Source organism: Scomber scombrus, chromosome 11 (assembly GCF_963691925.1).
Source record: "Scomber scombrus chromosome 11, fScoSco1.1, whole genome shotgun sequence".
NCBI lineage: Eukaryota > Metazoa > Chordata > Actinopteri > Scombriformes > Scombridae > Scomber > Scomber scombrus.
In genome coordinates, this window is record NC_084980.1 from 13,813,583 (window position 1) to 13,836,174 (window position 22,592).

At 42.1% G+C, this 22,592-nt stretch overlaps 1 protein-coding gene across 2 annotated transcripts; it reads left to right on the plus strand.

The window, feature by feature from the left end:
• Window positions 1–3,982: 3,982 nt before the first annotated feature.
• Window positions 3,983–22,592, plus strand: pax3a (paired box 3a). Of its 2 annotated transcripts, none has more exons than XM_062428423.1 (9): window positions 3,983–4,860; window positions 5,507–5,742; window positions 6,206–6,335; window positions 6,617–6,760; window positions 15,679–15,878; window positions 16,469–16,634; window positions 16,733–16,956; window positions 20,465–20,728; window positions 21,790–22,592. In XM_062428423.1, exons 1-9 carry the CDS (start codon window positions 4,776–4,778, stop codon window positions 21,805–21,807), a joined length of 1,467 nt encoding a protein of 488 aa, XP_062284407.1. In that variant the 5' UTR covers window positions 3,983–4,775; the 3' UTR covers window positions 21,808–22,592. The 2 variants fall into 2 exon arrangements, with proteins under 2 accessions (XP_062284407.1, XP_062284406.1); XM_062428422.1 differs by having other exon boundaries at window positions 16,736–16,956.

The following is a 22,592-nucleotide window of genomic DNA, read 5'->3' on the forward strand; positions in this document are numbered from 1 at the left end:
ATTATGTTTTAAAGTAAATGAACCATAACAAATAAAATATAAAAACATATGTGAGATTTGAGATATTTACTTGTAAAATAATAGAAAGTAAGAAATAAATGGCAAACATTTTTAATGAAGGGCTGGATTGTATCATGCATATTTTGTGATTTCAGAGCAAAAAACGTCATTTGAGTGGACCCCTGAGGAATTTCCCCTCCACCTATCATTAAGTTGTCTTCACTGTTAGAGGCTCAGTCATTGCAAATTAGAGATGTTTTCCACTTTACAATATATTCCACTGGGTATGGCACAGATCCAGAATATATTGTTGCTTTTTTTTATCATGATGCATCCAGTTCTTCTGATGAAGTACCACTTTAGGGTGTTGTCACAACACCAGATAACATGTTCCCTTCCCACACACCTGTAGGAAATGTTCCACCTGAAGTGAAGGCATAATGTAGGACAGATAAGAATCTTACTGAAGATAACACTGCATGTTCATCATGGGACCGTTAACTATTAACTCATTGTTTTCAGTCCTCATTTGCTGAACCAGTGAAGTAAGCCTGCATGGCCAGAGGCTGTGTGGTTAGCAAATGCTCTGCTTTTCTTCTTCTCTCCTGTTCACCTGTGTTCACCTTGTGGGTCTTTGTCATGATAATTGCGCTCATTTGAAGCTCCAGCGGAAGTGTTGTGGGCCATGTGTATTTGATAACATTAAACACATCAGAAAAACAGTGCCTGTTTTAGAAGTTCGTTGTAACACTAACATCCCAAGGCTACTAATCAGAAAGCGCATTTCCTTAATCTGAAGATCTAAACATCAGCCTGGCCATTTTTCTAATCTCTTTCTCCTATTCCAAACAATGTGTGCTCTATAGTCTGTGTGATGCAAGACTCTTTTGAAATCACAGAGCTTCTGCAGGTTGCAGTAATAAAGACAAACTATCAAACATAACCCATGATATATCAGTGACAAAGACAGAACAGATGCTGTGAAATTATCATTCAAGTAATCACTATCCAGTGTTCACATAGAAAAAAAATGTGTTGCATTGAGGTTTAAAACAAAAAAAAATCAGGAAATGCACCAGTAGAACAATAAAACCTGTTAAATGAAGACTTTATTTCAATGGATGACTCAGAGACTCACATTGGCCTCAGCTTTTTTTTAAGGAACTGTGTCTGCATAACATGTGGTTCAGAAATAGTATACTGCACTATTTTCAAGTCTGTGTTTAAAATATAGCAAAGAAAAAATTGGCAGCAGTAATTTTACTGTGTGCCAGAGCCTCAACTATAATTACCTCAGAGGGCGGCTGCAGTATAGAAACTGATATTATGGCACATTATTTAAAACTCCCTCACAGCAGTGGCATTGTTCTTTGAGGACTAATACAATTGATCACATGCTGTTTTATAGTTGACTGTTATTTTAACACTATATAAATGCAAAGAATAATGCAAATGAAGATTATCAAGGTATCTAACATTCTGCTTATTACAATATAGCTCTTATACTATCCTCTGCTACAGTTGCAGTTTGTCTTTTACAGTAAGGAATGCATGACTGACTATTTTCGTTTTGAGAATGAACTGAATCTTGTTACTTGAGCAGTTACTGAGTAGATAATCACTGTGATAATTTGATTGCCTCTAAATGTCTATATTTGATCTCATGGTGTTGTGTTTAATCCTGAATACTGAGCAGTACTGTAAACCGCTCTGGAGAGAATAAGGATTTTTTCCCCAGTAGTCTAAATAGGCCTTAGTCTGACGCAGTGTAAGGCCTTCTTATTGCTGTAGTGCCACAGCCAAGATCACAACTGCCTACGGGATATTAGGCTATTAGACTAACTTTATCTGTGAGAGAGGCAGAGCAAATTATTGTGTTTTTTTCATGTGTATGGTTTCAGAAATATAGCCCTGGAAGCCCCTGGCTTATTCTACGAGTATGTCTGGTAAATGCATAACACAATTTTCTTTTCGGGGGCCATTTTGTTCTTTATTTTTTATGCATTTTGTGCACCACCACAGCACATTTCTGACTCAGCTTACTCCTTTAAAATTGATTTGACATGGTAGATCCAATGTCCTTTTCATGATGGTCAGACTTTAGTATGATAACTTTCTTTCCCCCCCCCCCCCCCATTCCTGCTTTTATGGACATATAATGTTTCCACGTGTTCTGCATCATTTTTTTTCTCTACATGAAGTGCAAGTCTTATAGGAGGAATAAAAATATATTGGGCTGCATGCTGTGGCATACTGCAATGAAAGGGACACTCCTGCTGTAAAGTTGGGATATATTATAGTAAAAACATGGATAAGAAATTGTCATATTATATCCGCGGTGCAGCATCACTATCCGCTGTGTTTTTCTTTTCTTTTTTAGCAAACAACAATCTGTCACACCAGTAGCACCACCATAACAGCTGGCTTTGCTTATTCATATTTTCACATTGAAGGCTCAATTCATTTGGTGAACACAAGGTTGTGACAAGCGTATTTTCTGGATCATTGTTATGTTTAGACAATAATGCTCTGCAAGTATTGGTCAATTATCAATCAGTTCATCAGCTTGCAGAATGTCAGTTTTGATGATGCATCGGTTTGTCTGGTAGAGGTCAGGACCAGACAGTCATTCACAGAGATTTAGGCCTCTATCCTCCTCAGCCAGTATATAATCTAATTCCTGAGGGAGTAGGAAAAATGCATTGGTCTATTAAACACGCCTAATTATCATAATTATCACAACTCTACAAGGCTTCAGAAAAGTCAAATGATCCCTCATGTGGCTCTATGTGTCCATAATCGACCATTTGCACGGATGTGTTACACTGCCGTGTGGCTCGACCACGGGGCCGCGCAGCACCTATTGTTGAATTAGTGCGACCATTTGATGGCCGCGGAGCTGTTTTGCGTGGCGTGTGGTGGAAAAAATAGATCCTTCTCTCCTCACTGAGTATCTCGTGTATGGATACCATATTTCTACTCTACCCTCATTGAGTGTGTGGTCTGATGGAGCAAAAATCTCACTAACTGCCTGTTGCAATTAATATTTCCATCAATGTTTTAGTGATCAGTTTCTTTGTTTTAAAAAAAGCACTATACATCGCCAAGTGTCAACTGTACAGTTATAATAGCATATATAGTATAAAGAAAGTCTAATAACCAGCAAATTAATATAAAAAGAAAAAAGATGACAGAAATAAACTCTTAGGCTACAAACTTGTTTGTACTGTGATGCTTTCATTCACAGCATGCGTCTCTGGTCTGGAGCTGAACCCCGCAGAGCACTGCTCTATAAATAATACAACTGGCCTAGACTAACAGTGCTGATTATAATGTAATGTTAATCATTCATAGCAATTCATTTGTTGCTGCTATAAGTACAATTATTATTTTTTAAATCCAGTAATTAAAGAACTTCAATTTTAATGAGAATTGTGGGGCTTGGGGATATTGTATTATTATCACCTGTTGCAGGCTTGTATGCACAGTTCCGTTTCATCACAGTGGTGAAAAGCACTTCCACAGACAGGTCCAGTCAAGTTAAAAATGAAAACTTAAGACGATCATCAACACTCCCACAAGCTGCCTTTCTGCATAAAAACGGAATGCGTATATCAGCGAGCATTGCCACAGTAATAACTTTAGTATTGGTGATTGACCTGCATATGCGGTTTCTCTACTCCACAATCAAATCTCTACATGGGTAAAAATCCAGACTAATGATTATCTATGGTGAGCTCAACTCTGTGTAAAGAATATTTTATATAATTTCTCTGTTTTCAGTCATTTGTTATTGAACATGGTTCTAATCAAGAAACACGAAGGTTCATAAAGCATTTATGAAAACAACCACCAGTAATAATACCAATAACACATATTTCATTAAGAAGAATTATAACACACGTTCTTAATATGTTCTTAATAAGTAAGGAAACGATTTATTGTGAATGAGTATGTATCTTTGTGTGCGCGGGAAGTCTAATTTGAATGTATTTGTATTTCAGCCACCAAATATAAGCTCTCAAGGTATACTAAACAAGCCATAGTCTGTATATTTAATATTTTCTATCATAGGGCAGTTGTGATTATTGTATTATTGGATACTTTTTATAGCCTAATCTATCCGTGCTGTCAATAATCCAGTAGTAAATAGGACATTATTAAAGTTTCATCCACAGATTGTACCAGTTACCTCTAGGCTACTTATGGTTGAAATAAACCATATATGGGCCCAGTCGATCTTTTCAGAAGCAAGAAAATACCAATCAGAAATAGGCTATGTCACCCACGTATTATTTAATTGGCTTTATTAAAAGTTGTGAAAAGTTTCATGCGCAGCAGCAGAAGCTTGTGACACGACAAATTGACCCTCATGAGGTCAAACCAGACAGAGGAGAGCTCCTGCTGTCCAATCACAAAGCTCCCCAAGCATCTGGACGTCCGGGTCTTGGACCAATCAGCGAGCGCAGCGCGGAGTCAGAGGGGACAGCGACCACAGATAAAATGTTTGACTTCCATCCATCCTCTCAATCCATCCTCCCAATCCTCGCAGGACTGTTAGCAGCCTGCACTTTGAGTTAAACTCCCACCTCAGCACGCATCTGTTACTGGATAACGGTCAACTACCTATCTGAGGGATTCAGACTTCTTTTTCCTGTTGGGGCAACTTGTTACTCAAGGAAAAGGAGCACCGTGTCTGTAGCTGCATATAACCAACGGAGGGTGTTTTGTGGGATTAAAAAGCGACACTGTTACCTGACATTAAGTCAGGAGTCATGACAGCGCTTGCAGGAGGTTTACCGAGAATGATGAGACCCAGTCCTCACCAGAACTACCCGAGGGGAGGATACTCTCTCGAAGGTAAGCCACGAACATCAGCTGCTGTTCACAATTTCAACAAAATGTAACTCTGAAAAAACAAAACAAAAAATCAGCAGAGTTTACGAACTCATCTACATAAAATTGTTGTTTTTAAATCTTGTCCTAGTAAGTTTTGAAATGTTATTTAATTTAAAAACAGTTAAAAGTCCACAATACTACATTTATTCATTTGCTATTTAATTTTTTAAAAATTATTAGCCTCATAGTTCATTCTTCCTCATTTTACGGTTTCAATGGGAACATTTCTGAGAAAAAAAATAAATCTAATTGTCTAGTAAATGTTCTCCCTCTCAGGCTGCTGGCAGCCTGTTCTACTATTATTTTCATAGCAGTTCACATTTTCAGGAATGAATAGAATATATAAAAATAAAAAGGTGTTGATATTGACACGTTTGCAGCGCAGTAATTACAGATTTTAGACTGATTCCACTCTAAAAAGTTAAGATTCTTCAGAAAAAAAATTCTTGACAGGTTTTGCCTTCTTTCTAATCACTTTAAAGTTACAGTTAGTATGTATTCTTTTTTTTAAAACTATTATTATTAGAAAAAAACAAAGTCAAACACATATAGTTCACAGTTTATGAGCATCCAACTCACTTGGCTCCATGCATGCACTGCTGTCCAGTCTCCACTCCGTTAGGACAGGGTCGGGTCAACCAGCTCGGCGGTGTCTTCATAAACGGCAGACCTCTACCCAACCATATCCGCCATAAAATCGTGGAGATGGCCCATCACGGTGTCCGGCCGTGTGTCATCTCCCGTCAGCTCCGGGTGTCCCATGGCTGCGTCTCCAAAATCCTCTGCCGTTACCAGGAGACTGGCTCCATCAGGCCGGGGGCCATCGGAGGCAGCAAGCCAAAGGTGAGAGATTCTGCCGCATTTATTTTGTGGAAAATGTGGTAAATTGTAGCAAAAAAGTTAAGAGAGTGGCATCCAAAAAATCAATTAAATGTTGTCTTTTAAAACTTCTTATAGTGTATCCTTAAACATATAATGGTGGCCTAACTTTTTTGCCCTATAAAAAGGGTAAACCTAATTTAAAAGAGTTTAAATCATGTTGAGAAATGCAGTCTAAAATTTTACACGCGTTTCGTCGTAATAAAATATAGATTTTATTCATAGTCATGATACCTTTGTTAAAAGGCATTTTGGAGTTTTACTACAAACTTTAGTGAGTTTGACTTTACGGGTTCTCTTTACTGTGTCACACCTAATCCAAATTCAGGCAAATCAGAGACTTATTTGGACTAATTTGTCTTGTACAACTCGGGCCTTGAATGTAAAAAAGTGACCGTATTGTCTTGTCTCCTTCCTCCTACTAAAGCAAAGCGCGTCTCCAGAGGTGGACAAGAAGATCGAGGAGTACAAGAGAGAAAACCCGGGCATGTTCAGCTGGGAAATCAGGGACAAATTGCTGAAAGATGGGGTCTGCGACAGGAACAACGTTCCCTCGGGTACATGAGAAAGTTTCTTCACATGCGTATTAGTAGGCCTACGAGTAGTAGTTGTAAGATGTGAAATGATTCCCTTATATTTCCTAAATTAATCTTTATTATACTCTTAATTATATAAAAATTAACATTAGATTAAATATGCTTGCAGATATTTTTTGGAGTGCGTAAACACATTTTCATATTGCTTTGTATGAGCGTATAAAGAACATTTATGTGTTTTTCTTGTCTGACTTCTTTTTGTCTAAATAGGTTTACTGATTTTTCTTTCTTTTCCCTCAAAGTAAGCGCCATCAGTCGCGTCATGCGGTCAAAATTCGGTGGAATTGGTGAGGATGACGAAGACGACGATGAAGGGGTGAAGAGGGAGATGGAGGAAAACGAACCACGGACAAAACACAGCATCGACGGCATTCTGGGAGACAGATGTAAGTTCAGCATTAATGATTTTATAAAGAGGGACATCGTCGCTGCTTGCCATAGCTCCACAAAATGCTGTGAGCTACGTGAATGTTGGCTGTGAATGTTGGCAGAAACAGTTTGTTTCTGGGATGACTGTGGATGCAAGTAGCTTTACTTTATACTTCTGTTATTTGTCTCTATCAACAATCACGTGCAGACAGAGAACTTTTAATACATCTAATAAAATAATACTAATAATAATGGTATATGGTATGCAGTGACCACCTCCATATATACAAATAACATTCGTATATATGGAAGGTTTTTGGCTAAAATACATTAAAGTTGCAGGTGTTTACGCATGCGCATATCCTCCTGAGATTTAACAAATGTGCAGAGAGTATTTTTAAGTGGATAATCAAACATTTGTCTAACTTCCAAGCCTGAGAAATTTTTTTTTTCACGCACAATCGGACACTTGAGGATGAACTTCAGGGGACAAAGCAGGGAGAGTCCATTGAAACGCACACCTCAGTTTGACACGCACAAAAGCTAAACTCCAGTGAGCGGCTCAGTGGTGTACAAAAAGACGCCAAGGCCTTTCAAAATGGGGAAAGAAAGGGAGAAAAAACTGCGCTGACAAAAGGCCCAGAGAAGACATTATGAACCCACAATGAGCGATGAATTATTCAGGGACACCAATAGGCCCACTGCGACCTGTTTTATAGACTGCTCAAAAAAGTGCCAATTTGGGGGCTTTCCCCCACTGTTTACAGTTAGAAAAAAAGAGATATGGCTTCCAGGCAAAACAGACTAGACATTAGGCAAACACCTGTTGATTTACGACCTGTTGGGGTCTGAAGTGTTGCCACAAAAGGAAAGTTTACTGTTGGAGACATAATGAAGTCTAGAGTTAATAATTGATAACTAAACCCCAGGAGACAGCGTGTTGCGTTTTGACTATGATATGCTTAACTCGCAGATTTATTCAGTTTATTCATTGTTATAGGTTTGTAGATTTTGCAAATCGTTCATTTTAAATTGACGGTTGGTTCAAACTAAAATGAAAATTATGTGAGCGTATTTTGCAGCTCATGATTTTGTCCCACTGAAATGTGTTAAATTCACGCCAGGCCTTGCGTAATCAAATTGAACAGTACCGTTACTTTTGCGCACGGAGCTTTTGTCACAGTCTTTGCGCAGTGAGCATGACGTTCAGCCCAGTGAGCGCAGGGAAACCCTTCTCTCCACTAGATTAAACCCAAACCTTTTATTTCTCTCCACTTTCATCTCAGACAAAGTCCGCCCCTTTCCTTTCCGCCTAGGACGCACACATTCATGCAATATCTGTGGGCACTTCCCTCTCCCTCTTCCAGGCGAGACACATCCCCAATACTGATCAGGCAGTTGACTTCTCAAACTTTTAAATTATTTCTGCACTTTTCTTGGATATAATCGTTAATTTTGGCGCAGAGTAGATTACTCAGATTGGAAATAATTAGGACTTTATTTAAAATAGTCTATAAAATCTGAGTTGCACCCTTGTTGATAATCCTCTTTTAACCACTTTTATTGTGAGTTTGTTTAAACTGGGAGTGAATTACAGCTCACTTGAAATCTGCTACAAGATAAAAAGTAATTTGTGATATTTATCTTGAATCAATACTTTTAGGTTGGTATGAATAATTGCAAAATAAACAAACAATATCAACAATTTCTCATCAAATAGGTGACATCCTGCATTGCAAACAGCTCTGAGGCAATCCCCCCACTGATATACAGAACAGCAGTATTTCCTTCTTGTGTCTCTTTGTGGAAGTAGTTGTTGTTTTTCTCTTTTATAGCTCTTCATTAGAATGTGAAAAGGGTGGTTTGGGGACTGAGAGAATGTCTTCTGGCCAAATATTGATTAAGTAGGTGTTTGCAGAGGCTATTGTTATGGTGGAGAGAGGCCTGTTGCTCTCTGCCCCTTTCTCCTCTACCACTATTGTTGGCTTTCCTTAAGTGCTAAGATCAAAGCTGACTCATTTAGATTTATTTGTCTGGGAAAAAGACTGCATAGGTTTGTGGGATAGAGTGTACTGGGCAGCCCTCAGGTCTGCATGGCATTAGCAAGTGGCTGGAACGTTGTGGGAAAAGGATGTTTGCCGGGATGAATCTGATGTGAAGTTGCTTCCATCTTCTTGAACTGTTGAGTTTATGCAGGAGTGTGTAAAATTTAAACACATACACAGTTGAATCATTTTAATCTGCTGTGATTTGAGATGTCTTTGGAAGAATTATTTTTTCTATTTATCATATTTGTTTGCAAAGCAGCAGCACATCCATATCAGTGTATCTTTGGTTTATGGCTTTGTATTTATTTGTATTTATTTTTTATTTTTTTGCCATGAGTGGCACAAAATTAAGTGATAGCATTCGTCCCTCTATTTATTACTGTTAGCACTTTAGCCTCATTTAACTAATTAAAGTAACCAAAGTCATGAAAGAGGAGTAGCCACTCTTGCAGGATCCATTTATGGCAGTGGGGGTGAAAGGGAGAAAGAAGAAGAAGAAAAAGAAAGCTCAGAAATACAAACAGTCAAAGGGATAACTTTTCTTTCAAGGGAATCCTGTGGTGCTGAATTGAATGAGCCCAGTTCTTTCAAATCTGCCATGGTGAACGCAGTCAACATGTAATAATTGGTTTCATTGAGGTGCATTCCAACAATCTGCTGCCATTCTCCTGCCTCTATTGTCCGGCGGCAGGCAAATAGCCAGAGGGACAGGAGGAATCAAGTGCTGACAAAACATGAAAGATTTAGCTGCTTTTGTCAAAGGAGCTGAGTAGGACTTTGTTTGTGTAAATAAACTGGCTCCCTGCGACTCTGGCATGGATTTAGCGCTAGGGAAATTTAGAGAGCAGAAAGATCATATTTGTGTTCTAGAGTGCAGCGTATTTTAAAGCCGTCAGAGCGTGTATATAAAGCACTTTCAGTTCAAGCACCACTGAAGGGGGAAATGATAAACTTCCACATGTAGCCGCCACATAATCCAATTTTAAAGTTTCATAACTTATAATCTCAAGAGATGTCTAAGAATATAAACAGATACATTTCTCTCACACACAGGGAGCAAAAGAAACTGAGTGGTGGGGCGGTAACCCACAACTGTAAACAGAGAAATGGACATTGAATTTCTAGGACTGGTTTGTTTGTTAGGGGTTGTCACATTTCCACGGTGCGTAAGTTAAGGATTGGAAGTTTAGAGGAGACTGTCTATAGTCACCGGAGACAGAAGGCCTCAATACAACCAGAGGAATGTCTGCTACAGCCGCATTTCCATTTTCCTCTCAGGGCTGGATAATGGAGAAATTTAGATGTGGGCCTCACTGTGTTTTCCTGTGTTAATGGAGCTTCTAATACTAGTTTAGCCCAGTGATAAAACGAGCCAAAATTTACAATATATTTCTGGCCACAAGAGGTTTAGATAGATAGATAGATAGATAGATAGATAGATAGATAGATAGATAGATAGATAGATAGATAGATAGATAGATAGATAGATAGATAGATATATGGATAGATAAATCTGTCCCTCTTCTCACATATAAATACTTAACAATTTTACGTTCTGTATTGGCATGACTCTGAAGGCTCTCTCATTCTCAAAAAAGAAAGGAAAAATCCACACTGGCTGATCTGCAACTGAATGCCGACTCTATGCTTCATTAAAGCCTCTTTCTCTGTTGGCACCCACATTGTGATCCTCCAATATTAATTCAAAGGACAATTAATGAATGCAGGCCAACTTTGAAGTAATGAACCGGGGTCCTGCCCTGAGCCGGCCCCTCGAAGCTGATGTACTCTCCACATTCTCCCCACTAACCCCAGAGACACTGTGAAGTGACTGAAAGAGAAGAAGTGAGCAATGGAAGGTCAAGGAGAGGAGCCCCAGTAGAAAAAGAGCTCTCTATTTCCTTGGAAGTATTAGCCAAGCAAAACTCTGTGATGGGGAGGATAAAGGAGTGTGAAGAGAAAAGGGTCGGGGGCGAGGGGACTCTGCAAAGAGGAGCACAATGGGATAGTTAATTGAGTAAAGCCAGACAGCGTTGTCAATCACTTAACTTTGTTTAGCCTCAGTTTTTGTAGTGCTGTTTCACTCAGCACATTGCACATTATGGACACGACAGCACAACTCTGTTGCTGTTTTGATTAATGACTTTTTTCCTTTCTGGACAAAGAAATTCACCAGAATTTTTTTTTTCTTTCTGAAAAACATGCTCCAAGTTATAGTATCTATTTCTGACCATTTTCAAAATAGATCAATTGAAGCTGAACATTTGTGAGCTAAACCCATAAATCTGTAAGTAAGATACTAATAATAAAAGTGAGTGTTTGTAGAGGACAAGAAGAAAGTGTGGAATGTGGTGAACTGTGTGAAGTTTTGTTGCAGGGTCAGTGGTGAGGCCGTCTTTGCTGCAGCACTGTGCAGGAGCTGTGAAAAGGTCGGGGGCTAACCTAGGGTCACTCGACTGTTAAAACTATCAGGCCCCATGAAGGAGGTTACAATAATGTTTGGGAAAAGATGACAACTGACTGACTCCCTAATATCGCTCCCTAATGTCAAACCAAATAATCCATATTCATAACTGTCATTTAAAGAGGTTTAGCTTTTATTTCTTGGAGAGTAGACTGGTTATTCTGAACAAGTTGATTGGTTTGGTTGTCTGTCTCACCTAAACAAGGCTAGACTGAGGTGAATTGCTGCTGGTTAGTCTCCGTTTGACTGGAACGTGCGGCAGACTGGCCTGTTGCTGCAGCCCTGCGTGGGTTCTATGCAGTTGCTTTGTGCCTGCCCCGAGGGTGGAAATGCCACCGTGAAACTGTCACCTAACTGCCCTACAGTGGAACTAAATAATAACCACCGCACACTGGGCACACATAATAGCCCTGCAGTGCCATTTGTGGCTTTTTGTCACTTCACCAATATTAGACAGAGATACATCTTTCAACGTCATATCGCCCGCTAGTTCTTTGTCCGTTAAGTGCCAACCTCCTGCGCTTATTCTTTCCATTTTTTCCCTGCCCATCACATCATCATCTCCCTCTCGCTTTCTCTCTCCATCCACCCCCTCCACCCCCTCATTCCCAGGCAGCTGCGGGTTCCAGGGGGCTCTTTAGCAAGTCAAGTGAGCAGCCCACTCACTCCCATTTTTCCCCTAACTGTTAACCCCAGCTGAGCCCATAAGCTGTCAGTTAACTATTCTTTCCTTCTGGTGCATCTGCTCACCCTGGCTCTATGTGGCATGCCACTATTTTATTCAGTGGCCTACTCTCACTATGCTCCTTGGCCTGAAAGGGCCCGATCTACTTCCCTGGGCAAATAACTAGTTCATTTGTCTCTTCTGCCCTTTGTTTTGTGTTACGAACACATGTCACCAGCTCAATTACCTTCTCTATTAACAGCCCCTGAAGGAAGGGCTAGCCAACCCCTACCAAGACAAGGCTATAAACTGCCCCATATGCTCCTCTTCTCTTTCTCTGTCTCACTGTGGCTCTTCATTTCACTATCCCTTCTCCTCTCCGCCTTTCCTTTCTCTCTATCATCCTCTCTTCTCTTACTTTTTTGCTTATTTCATGATTGTCTGTCTCACACTTTCTGTTGCTCATTTGATGTCATTTGAAGCTATGTTTCTGAAGTGACATGCACACGTGTGCACATAACATGGATGTGTGCGTCTGTGCATGTCTCTTCATATTAGCATCTCTCTAATGGGAAGAAGGGGGATGAATGCTTGGCAGGGTGAGTCCTGGCTGATGTAGTCCAAGCAGTAAACAAGAGCAGCCTTTATTCTCCCTGTTGGAATCCTCACTTGGTTTTTTTGGCCTGTTACTACTAGTGCAGGTGAAGCTAATGGAACTGGACGTTCCCCAAGTTCACATCTGTGACCCTCTGGAGTTTATCTTCCCTGCCTGTCAGTCTCTTCTCTTGATCGATAAATGGTTCTATTTACCTTGAGTGCTGAGTCTGTAGCACTGTCTGTTTCTTGTTTATTTTTGTGTGTGCACCTACCTACCTGTAAATGCACTTGTTTAATTGTATTTAAGAATCCCTGATCAGTGAAAGGAACCTGTTGAACTCACTTGTTGAATATTATCCTTTATTAAACTATACTGAATACTTCCTACCAAACTTTGTTAAATAAATGTGCCACTATCCATTCTGTTATCTAACAGATCTAACTAATCTAAACTTACACCTTACTTTGTTCTGAAATGTCTGTTTTACGGATAATTCTGCTGCAGCCCCAATTTCCGTTTGAGGGATAATAATCTATCTTTCTATTAAGATTCTTGTCAAAGCCACAGCCAAGCTGTGAGTGGCTATGGAGTATTTTCAGTTCCCCAGTGCTTTAGCTGCAGCGTAAAATTTGATTTGGGTGTTTAAGTAAGGAGGTCGAGGCCTCTCTTTGTGTGTTTAGTATCTTCTTCTGCCGTTTGTTGTGGGGAATGTGTGGGAACAGCCTGCGCTGAGGCTGCTTCTGCATCGGCGTGCCTCGAAATCGATCCACAGCAGCGCAGGGGCCTTGTTGTGAAACATATATTCAGTGAGGGATGAGCGCAAAGAAAAGGAGAAGTGAATGGATGAGATGGACGGGACAGGTCCACTTTTAAGAATGACCAGCATCCCCCCATTCTCTTTAACTTGGCACCCCACACCCCTTCCCCAGCATCTTCTTCAGGTGCCTTCAGCTTCCCATCTCCTCTTCATGTCAACCACTTTAACTCTCCCATCCCCCCAGTTTTGTGCCCCTAAGGCTGTGAAGGGAGGGGATGAAGGGGTGCTCCCCTGCTGTGCCCCTCCGCAGCCCCCAGTGGCCCTTCTCTGGACCCCTTTGTGCCCCCTCCTCTCCCTCCCACCCTTCATTCCCCCACTCAGCCCCTGGCCCTACAGCCCCCATCTCACCCTTCAGCGCCCTCCCCACTCCCCTGCTGGGCAGGTGACAGGCCCCTGAATGCGGGCCCAGGCGTCCCTGATGGCTCCTACAGATGGAGCGTGGTAATCGGTCCAATAGAGCCCTGCCACAGGCTTTTCCCTGCTAAGATACAAAGGCTTGGCCACATCACTTCCAAAAAAAAAAAAAAAGAAGACAGAGAGTGAGAGAGGAAGAGAGCAAAAGAGAAAGCGCAAGCCAGAGGATGACAAAAGCAACACTGTCATTTACCATTAAGGGAGAGTCTGTGACGGAGTGTTTTCTCTGTAGTTACTAATAATAAAAACAGGGAGGGAAAAAGAGAGAAATAAAGCGGGCAAAGGAAGAGAGATCCACCCCCATCCTGCAGTTAACATGAGTTACAGTGCCAATGGGGAGCTTTCTCCTCTGTGGAGTTTTATGAGCTCCCCTTCCCTCCCTCAGGAATCTTTTCGTTTCTGCGCTGTCATTGGTTCTCTATCTTTTTCTTTCTTTCTCTGTCCCTCTGTCATTAAAATGGTAATGACATTGCGTATTACTTAGCTTGCTGTTAACTTGAGTCTTCTCTTTTTGTGTAGTTTTATGTACTAATTATTGAAAGCTGCGCTTACTAATCAAAACAATATTAATGTTTAAAAAATGTGTTTACAGGATGAGTATCAAGTTTTATTTTCATTCTTTGTGGCCCACCTCCTGGTGCCTGTTGAATTCTGAAATTTGCTTCAACTGGTCTCAGGCCACATCGTTGCCTAAACAAACCACATCCCAAACTCATAGTGTTGCAGGAGTATCTAAGCATCCAGCCAATCCCCTGTGAGCCTTTATGCCAGCAAGGCGCCCTTGGTTCAAATGTAATAAAGAGCTCCTCTCAGCATTAGAATCTACTGTGCTGGCAGTCCGGAGCACAGCAGCATTCCCAAGGACCAAATTCGTGTGTAATGCCTGGTCAGACACACACTGGCAACCGGCACAAACATTTCCTGCTTGGCTCCAGAGGCTCCAGAGGCAAGGGGAGATCCCTGCTCCCCCCCTCCATGTCTGACTTGGCACTTTTTAATTAAAGCTTTAAATCTGGAGGGCAGAAGGAGAATGAACAGTCTGGGGGAACAGACAAGCTTCTGTCCCGTGCTTAAACCTCTCTGTCGCTCACACCTGTCTCTCTGGCTGCCGGTTTCTTTCTCTCTCGTATTTTCTCAGTGTAGGTGTTGGCTCCATAGTCTCAGTGTCAAAAAGGTGCAGTGAACCCTCCTCTGAGGTGGATTTGGGAGTGGATTCCGACTCTTTCTGTGTTGTGTCCATCTGTGTTTGACACATTGTCATAGACTGCGTTCATTGAGTGAAAGCCCACAGCCCAGACGCGGCAGATGCATGTTTGTGAGTGTGTATGACTGAGAACGAGATGGGGGATTGCAGACATGTAATGGCGGACAATAGCAGGCTGTCACGCTAGTTTGTGGAGCCTAATCATTATTTAATAGATGGGTAACCTCCCCCCAAACACACCAATGGTCCTCAGTCTCAAGTTTCAGGCCTTCATTGATTCCCGTCTTCTGCTGAATTAGATCCCAATAGCTGTCTCCCAGATACCCGCTCACTCTCTCCTGCCCTCAACTGAACAAACAGATTAAGAAGCACCTGCAAAGGGCTGCCTGCCCTTCACTATGGGAGCCTATCGGCACAGTGCACAGCATGGCTAAGACTGGGAGAGACACAGTGTCCCAGGGAATAGATGCCCTGGAGGGATCTAGTCCTCTTTAATCCATGTTCAAGCAGCCTCTGGCTTTTGATCCCCTCAGGAACCACTGAGGAGTTTAAGGCACCAGGAGGACACAATCTAAAGTGGCTCTGTACCATGTGTCATGCTCAGCACAATCTATTGTGTCGGATCTGGTTATTGTATCCCAGCTTAGTATTTACCCCAAGTTTAATTCTGTATCAGTCCCTCCTCCTCTTAATATTAAGGTAGTCTTTTTGTTTTTTCAATTACAGCCAGTCACTCAGATGAGGGCTCCGACGTAGACTCAGAGCCAGGCCTACCTCTGAAGAGGAAGCAACGCCGCAGTCGGACCACCTTCACAGCAGAACAGCTGGAAGAGCTGGAGAGGGCCTTCGAACGCACACACTACCCTGACATCTACACACGAGAAGAGCTGGCTCAGAGAGCCAAACTCACGGAGGCTCGAGTTCAGGTTAGACACACTCTTCAAACTCAAAGTCTCAGAGACCTAATCTTGACAGCAAAGCACTGTGTCGGTCTGTCATGGATATGTGTCATGTGGGCGTTAAATTGCCTTGGGATGTTGCCACACATTCCTTACAGCCATTAGACATGTGTTCCCTCCAACCCTGGACCTCACGCCCGACCCCCTTCCACACACATACAAACACAGACACACTGCGCCCACTGTGCATGAGGACAGCTCCCTATTTTTGTCAGGCTGTCTGCAAAAAGGGCTATGTAAAGATCTGAAAATACATGTCTGATTTAGGTAGTGTGCTAATATAGGCTTTAACAGCTTTAACAGCCCTCTGGCGTTATCTGAACTCAGTGACTCGCGGTAGCACACAAAGATGTAATGTCTGTGGTTTTACTGCACGTTCCAGATGTTAAGATCTCTATCAGATCAGCTCCCTGTAATGAGACTGAGAGGCCTTGCACATACAAACATACATTCACAGACACCATACACAAATGCAGATGACCATATAAGTCAACTTATTCTGTTGGGCTAGCAGATAAATAAACACCACTGCAATCTTGTTTCTGTTCTTTTCTCAGGTGTGGTTCAGCAACAGAAGAGCTCGGTGGAGGAAGCAAGCAGGAGCCAATCAACTGATGGCTTTTAACCACCTCATCCCTGGCGGTTTTCCACCATCAGCTATGTCAGGCCTGCAGCCCTATCAGCTGTCAGACAGCCCCTACCCTCCTACTTCCATTGCTCAAGGTGGGCACAACTTTTTGGGTTTTAGAAATTTGATGACACTGACTCTGAATCAGCAGCAAAATGATAACTGGATTTTAAGCAGCATGTTTTATTCCCAGCAGCATCAGAGCAGCCCAGTACAGTCCACCGACCGCAGCCTCTGCCCCCCACCTCCGTGCACCAGAGTGGGCTCAGCTCATCGGCAGGCTCCCAGGATGGAGGCTCTGCATACTGCCTGTCCTCTGGACGTCATGGTTTCTCAGGATACTCGGACAGTTTTGTGGCCCCGACAGGACATGCCAACACTGTCAACCCCGCCATCAGCAACAGCCTCTCACCACAGGTTTGTCCATTATTGAAATACACAGCTGAAAATATGTAAAGACAGTATATGTGCAAACATGTGTATATATACACATGCATTCTACCTCAAACACGAACACACACATAGAGCTATTCACACACGTATTCTATCATACCAGGCCAGGCCAATAGTCCTTCATGCGGTTTATGAAATGTACCATATGGAAGGCTAATGATACAAATGCACACACACTCCTCCATGCGTGACCTAGGAGATGTCATTGTGGCGACAAACACGGTAGCTTTTCATTTTTGTTTATTCTGATGGGTTGTTTGATGAATTTAAAATGTGGCAAACGTCAGTCTTTGGGGATGGAGAAAGGAACAGATATGAGGAAGGATGTATGGATGTCAGATGATGACACAAATCAAAACTGAAAAGACAATTATGGCCGATTACACAGTCATCAGTGTCCATCAGTGGATCCCTACCAGCCCAGGAGATGGACTAACAGGCGGAAAACGAGCTTTTAACCACCACAAAGGGTGGCCAGCCCACATGCAATGCATGCTGGGTACTAATTCCCATGAGAGACAATCTCAGACTCCTGTCAGGCACAGATAAAAAACTGCCCCAGGCAGGTTTGCTACTATGTGAATGCCTGAGGATGTATGTATATTGAAAAAAGAAGATCTTTGTTCTGTAGCTGCCAGGGTGCACTGTCAGAAAGTGGTAGGTGGCACCATTGTGGCTAACGGCATAATTGACTGCTTTGATATCTGAGAACTTGTTATGGACTAGAATGTGTTGTTTCCTCCTCAAGAACAAGCCACATTTACTCTTAAAACATTAGTTTTTGGGAAGTTTTATTCTTAATGGACAGATAAACATGTAGAAAGACAGGAACAGTGAAGATTATGATGTGTGGCAAACCTCTCCCGTCAGATTTAAACCCAGAGTGTTATCGGTTGATGGTTTTTGTCTTAACCAGCTGAGCTAAGTAATCATCAGAATTTTTCTTTGTTAAAGCATAACTGGTATGCAAACCTGTTAGCTGCCGTCCTTTAACAGAGGCTGCAGTGTGAGTTCACACACCCACAGGGTCACCGAGTGACTTTAACTCCAGTAAAGAGGCCAAAGGTGCTGTGGCCTCATGGATGGTTTCAGCATTAACCTAGTGGGCAGCTTGGTACAGAATGGACATCTCATCTTGCATAGGGACGGCGTGCCTGGAATGTTTTCTCAGTCTGGAATTGCAATCACAGAATGTTCCAGTGTCTTAATTGATTGGAATGAAGTAATCTATCCTCTCGTAACAAAGTGTGTAATTTATGCAAATGACTCACTTTGTTGGCTAATTTGTTTTAATTCATGTATTCATTGCAGCTGTTTGAATGTATATTGCAATACAGTTTTCTCCATTTCAGACCAGGATAAAAATTAATTTCCTGATTTTAACGTAATAAGAGAGAGGAAATGAGAATTGATTAAATTCTATGACATTGGACTGTTAATGAAGACTTTTTTTGCTCTTCAGAAAACTTTACAGCTTCGTTTTTCTGGCAATTTGTGTTAAATCTTGGAGTCTTTATCTGATCATCTGCAAACTCCAAATTTCTTTACTCAACACTATCTACTGCTCTGTATCCATCAGGAGATTCAGAGGTTCAGTTAACTCCTGATATGGTCCATTAGAGCTTGTGCAGTATCTGATATGGATAAGGTTTACTTTAGATAGGTGATATTGTTTTCTGAGCAGTTTGCTCCGTGCACAGAGCAGCAGTTAGACCAGTGGTTTCCCCTGTGGTGCGAGGTCTCTGGCGTCTCACTGCTGATCTGGTGCATACCAAAGGAATCCTTTCTCACCAAGGAAGCGAGCGGCTGGGATTTGCACCCCCCTGAGACCTAATCCCCGGAACAACCTCAAAACAGACACACCATTGGGAACTGCTGCTGTTTCAGTTGCAGAAGGAGAGTGCATGAATGCAGATACACAGACGCTGAGACACAAGCGTGTACACACAGACACACACTGCACAAACTAGCGCACAGGAATATACAGCATGTGTGATGCTGTAAGACGATATGACTAAACAGCAATGTACAACTAGACAAAAAAACTGGCATGAAGCCACCAGAAAACTTTATTTCTAATAATTTAATCAATTAAATTAAAATGTTCTGATGCATCTGAATAAATACAACTACTGACAAATATTACATATCAAAAAGCTGTATTGTATAGTTAGACAAATACATATCGACTGTTTGCAGGGACATTTAGTAGTAAAAGAAAGAATGGTTTTGTTGTAGGCAGCATCGCTGTGTTTGTCAGATGTGTGGGGTCAGATCACTCTGACAGACCAAACTGTAAATTACATACATTAAAGACACCTGAGGTCGCTCAGTATATGCACATGTGCATATGTGTATGCCAGCTGGCTGTCAGTCAGAAGAGCCCTTGTTTTTACATCACTCAGTGTCACTCCGTCTTCGTTATGTTTTATTCAGTTTCTATTTTGAGTATGTATTTTGTGCTTGGCTTCTCCTCTTTTTTCTCTAACATGGGCTGTAATTCTTTCCCTGTAACTCTCGTTCTCTCTTTCACTCCATTTTTTAGACATTTTCATGACTTTGCTTCTCACGCAAACCTATGTTGCAGCTGTTCACGATGTATCACCGATACCCCTACACCCCTGACATCAGAGCAAAAAATGTTTAGTACACATGTGTGCACACACGCACACCTACACACCTACTGTTACATACACACTTCCACATGTAGGAGAGGTAGCTCACACACACATACACAAACACACCCTTACCCCTCGTTCCCACGTACCCTTTGGCCTCTTTACCTTGGCCTCACTAGGACACAGTGATTTTAGGGCATCAAGAGACAGTGAGAGAGAGAGAGAGTATAAAAGGAAAGTGCACTTCTCCGAACAAATACATCAGACATACTCTTTTTATTCTCCTCGAATTCTGCTTCAAAACACACTCTCATAAATGAATTTCAGGCAATTTATTTATTTTCTATTTATTCAATTTGTGACACAATGCTAAACAAGTGTCATGACAAGGAAAAATCAAACAAAAAAAATCCTCTTTAATCTACTTCCATATATTTAATAGGATAAGTCGAACAGAAACCACTAGGACTGGATTTTATAGCCACCATCAGTTCTCCAGTCATTCAAGCAAAGTAAAGAGAAACCATATGTGTGAGGGAAGCCAGTAAGAATGTATTTCTGATGATGAACAAGGAGAGAGCCTACAGTTTTTAGCCCACCTGAGTAGAGCAAAAGATTGATTGAATGGTGTAACTTCAGATTTGAGTGAACATTAATTTTGAGTAAATAAATGTTGTTATTTACTTTGTGATATATTTAATTTTGACTGATTGCATTAGTTAAATTTTGATACTCATATGTGTAACAAATTCTGTACAGATGTGTTGATGATGTTCTCATCATGAGCATTATGCAACAAGAATCCTCCCTTTTTATAATCTAATCACTCAGTTTTCTTCCCTCTCTCCCCGCAGGTGATGGGCCTTTTGAACCCAGGTGGAGTACCACATCAGTCTCAGAGTGACTTTGCCCTCTCCCCACTGACCGGAGGCCTGGAGCCTAATGGTGGCATGGCTGCCAGCTGTCATGGCTCCCAGCGCCTGGAGGCTTTACCAGGCCTGACCAGTATGCCTACCCTGCCTAGCACCCAGTCTTACTGCCCACCCTCCTACACCTCACAAGCCTACGCCATGGACCACCATCCATCCTACCAGTATGGGCAATACAGTCAAAGCAAGGTACACTTGAAATACACTCTATTGTTAGGTTATGTGTCTCTGTGACCCCTGCTCTAGCTGTGCTATTTTGCTTCTATTTTCCGACTAGGCCCACGCTAATTGCACATACCCTTCTGATGAGTGAGCTTCTCAAATCACTCTGCTCTGTGCTGAAATTACATGTATGTTAGAGAGCATTAGTGGCCAGGTTACCTCAGTTTACATTACCATCATCAGACTGTCCACGTGGCCCGATGCAGAGGCATGTCAGGGTCTTATCCCAACACACACATTTTCACTCACTGTCCTTTCATGACCCCGTATGATGAGCCTGCCCATCAAACCCTAGTGTAGCTCACCTAGCCATGTAATGACCCCCGTGTAACAAAGATAGCCGCCCAAATGAAAGGAGCCACTTCCCAAAGCGTGTTTGACAGGAGGGGGGGGTCAGAGCAGTGTGTTGGGGCTGATATGGGGTACACGACCACATGCTGACTGGCCCATCAGTGGCAACATCTTGATGTCATTAATTTAGCCGGTCCTGGGAGAGACCCACATGTAGCTTTTAGGGGTTTGGTGAAATGTGTGTGTGTGTGTCTATATGTGTATATGTGGGCGCAGGCATGTATGTGTGTGTGCATAAAGGGAGGGTATGGGGCTCCTTAACAGGGGGCGATTATGGCCCTTGGCAGGCTGGGATTAGAACCATGTGTCCCACTGGAGGTCAGATTTAGAGTTGTTATTGATCAGTGGAGCAGAGCCAGAGATCCAGGCTAAGGCTCAGTGTCAGGCTAGTTTTACCAGCCACGCTAGGTTCAAAGAATGTCCAGAGAGATTCCCAAAGCTCTTCACCTGTTTTTCAGAGTTTTATTATTTAACCTAGGACCTCAGTTTCCATTCTCACCTGCTCTCACCTGCTCTTAAACCCTTCTTCCTTCTGTTATCTGCAGTCAAAATCACATCTCTCATTGTGAACGTCCCATTTCACATTGTTTGCGATCTTAACAGTTATAGCTGAATGAAATCCACCATGCAGAAAGGATGTCTTTAACCCTCTTTCTGTCTCTCCATGTCCTCCTCAGGTGCCTTTCATTATATGAAGCCCCCAGCATGGCCTGAGCATGAGGCTTCCCCCGGCCAGTCTGACATTCATCGCCAGAGAACACCCCCACCCATTGCCTTTGCCAAGCTTCCTGGGCAGGCTGGAGAACAGCTAGAGAAAGGAATTGAGTGTGTGGAGGGGTTGAGGTGTTCTCCCTCAGCAAGGGAACCACTTGAGATGGTGGTGCAGCAATGGCGATGGAGGGGGTTGACTGCAATAATTAAGACCAAAGGCACAGCCTCTCCTATTACCTGGCACTCGCTTTGCTTGTGCGTCACGTCACGCTCCAAGGACCGAGTACGGTTGTCCATGCTTGAAGAGGAAAAGAAAAGGGGTGGGAGGGGAAAGTAAATACATTCAAGATTCTGTGTTTGATTTTTGTAATAAGTGGCAGAGATGGAAGTTGAGGCGGACTTTGTGAGCAGCGTTGCCCCCTGTGCTTTCAGGGCCAATAATGATAGACAAGAAGTGGATTCTTAAGGTTGATGGTCATCAAAAGGCTGGGTGGTGATAACTTCTTGTGCTCAGTCGCAAGGATCTCTTCATCACAATGTCTTAGGAAAATGATGTGACTGTACATTGATGTGATTCTTGTATGAGACATCGACGATGAAAATGTGACTACACCGGGAAAAGCAGCAGAAAGGCACGAATCAAGGCCGAGTGGAGTCATAGCGAAACCACTGCAACCCAAAGAAAGTGCAATACATTCATACCTCATGTGATGTAAATTTAACACAGATCAAATATCCCCGATTATATCCTCAAAAACACGCTCTCTCC

Bases quoted from the DNA above. Each gene is read 5' to 3' on its own strand.
- pax3a (XM_062428423.1), top strand. From the start codon at position 4,776: ATGACAGCGCTTGCAGGAGGTTTACCGAGAATGATGAGACCCAGTCCT. The intron at 6,336-6,616 runs GTACATGAGAAA...TTTCCCTCAAAG, and splicing joins CAGGAACAACGTTCCCTCGG to TAAGCGCCATCAGTCGCGTC. The intron at 6,761-15,678 runs GTAAGTTCAGCA...TTTCAATTACAG, and splicing joins CGGCATTCTGGGAGACAGAT to CCAGTCACTCAGATGAGGGC.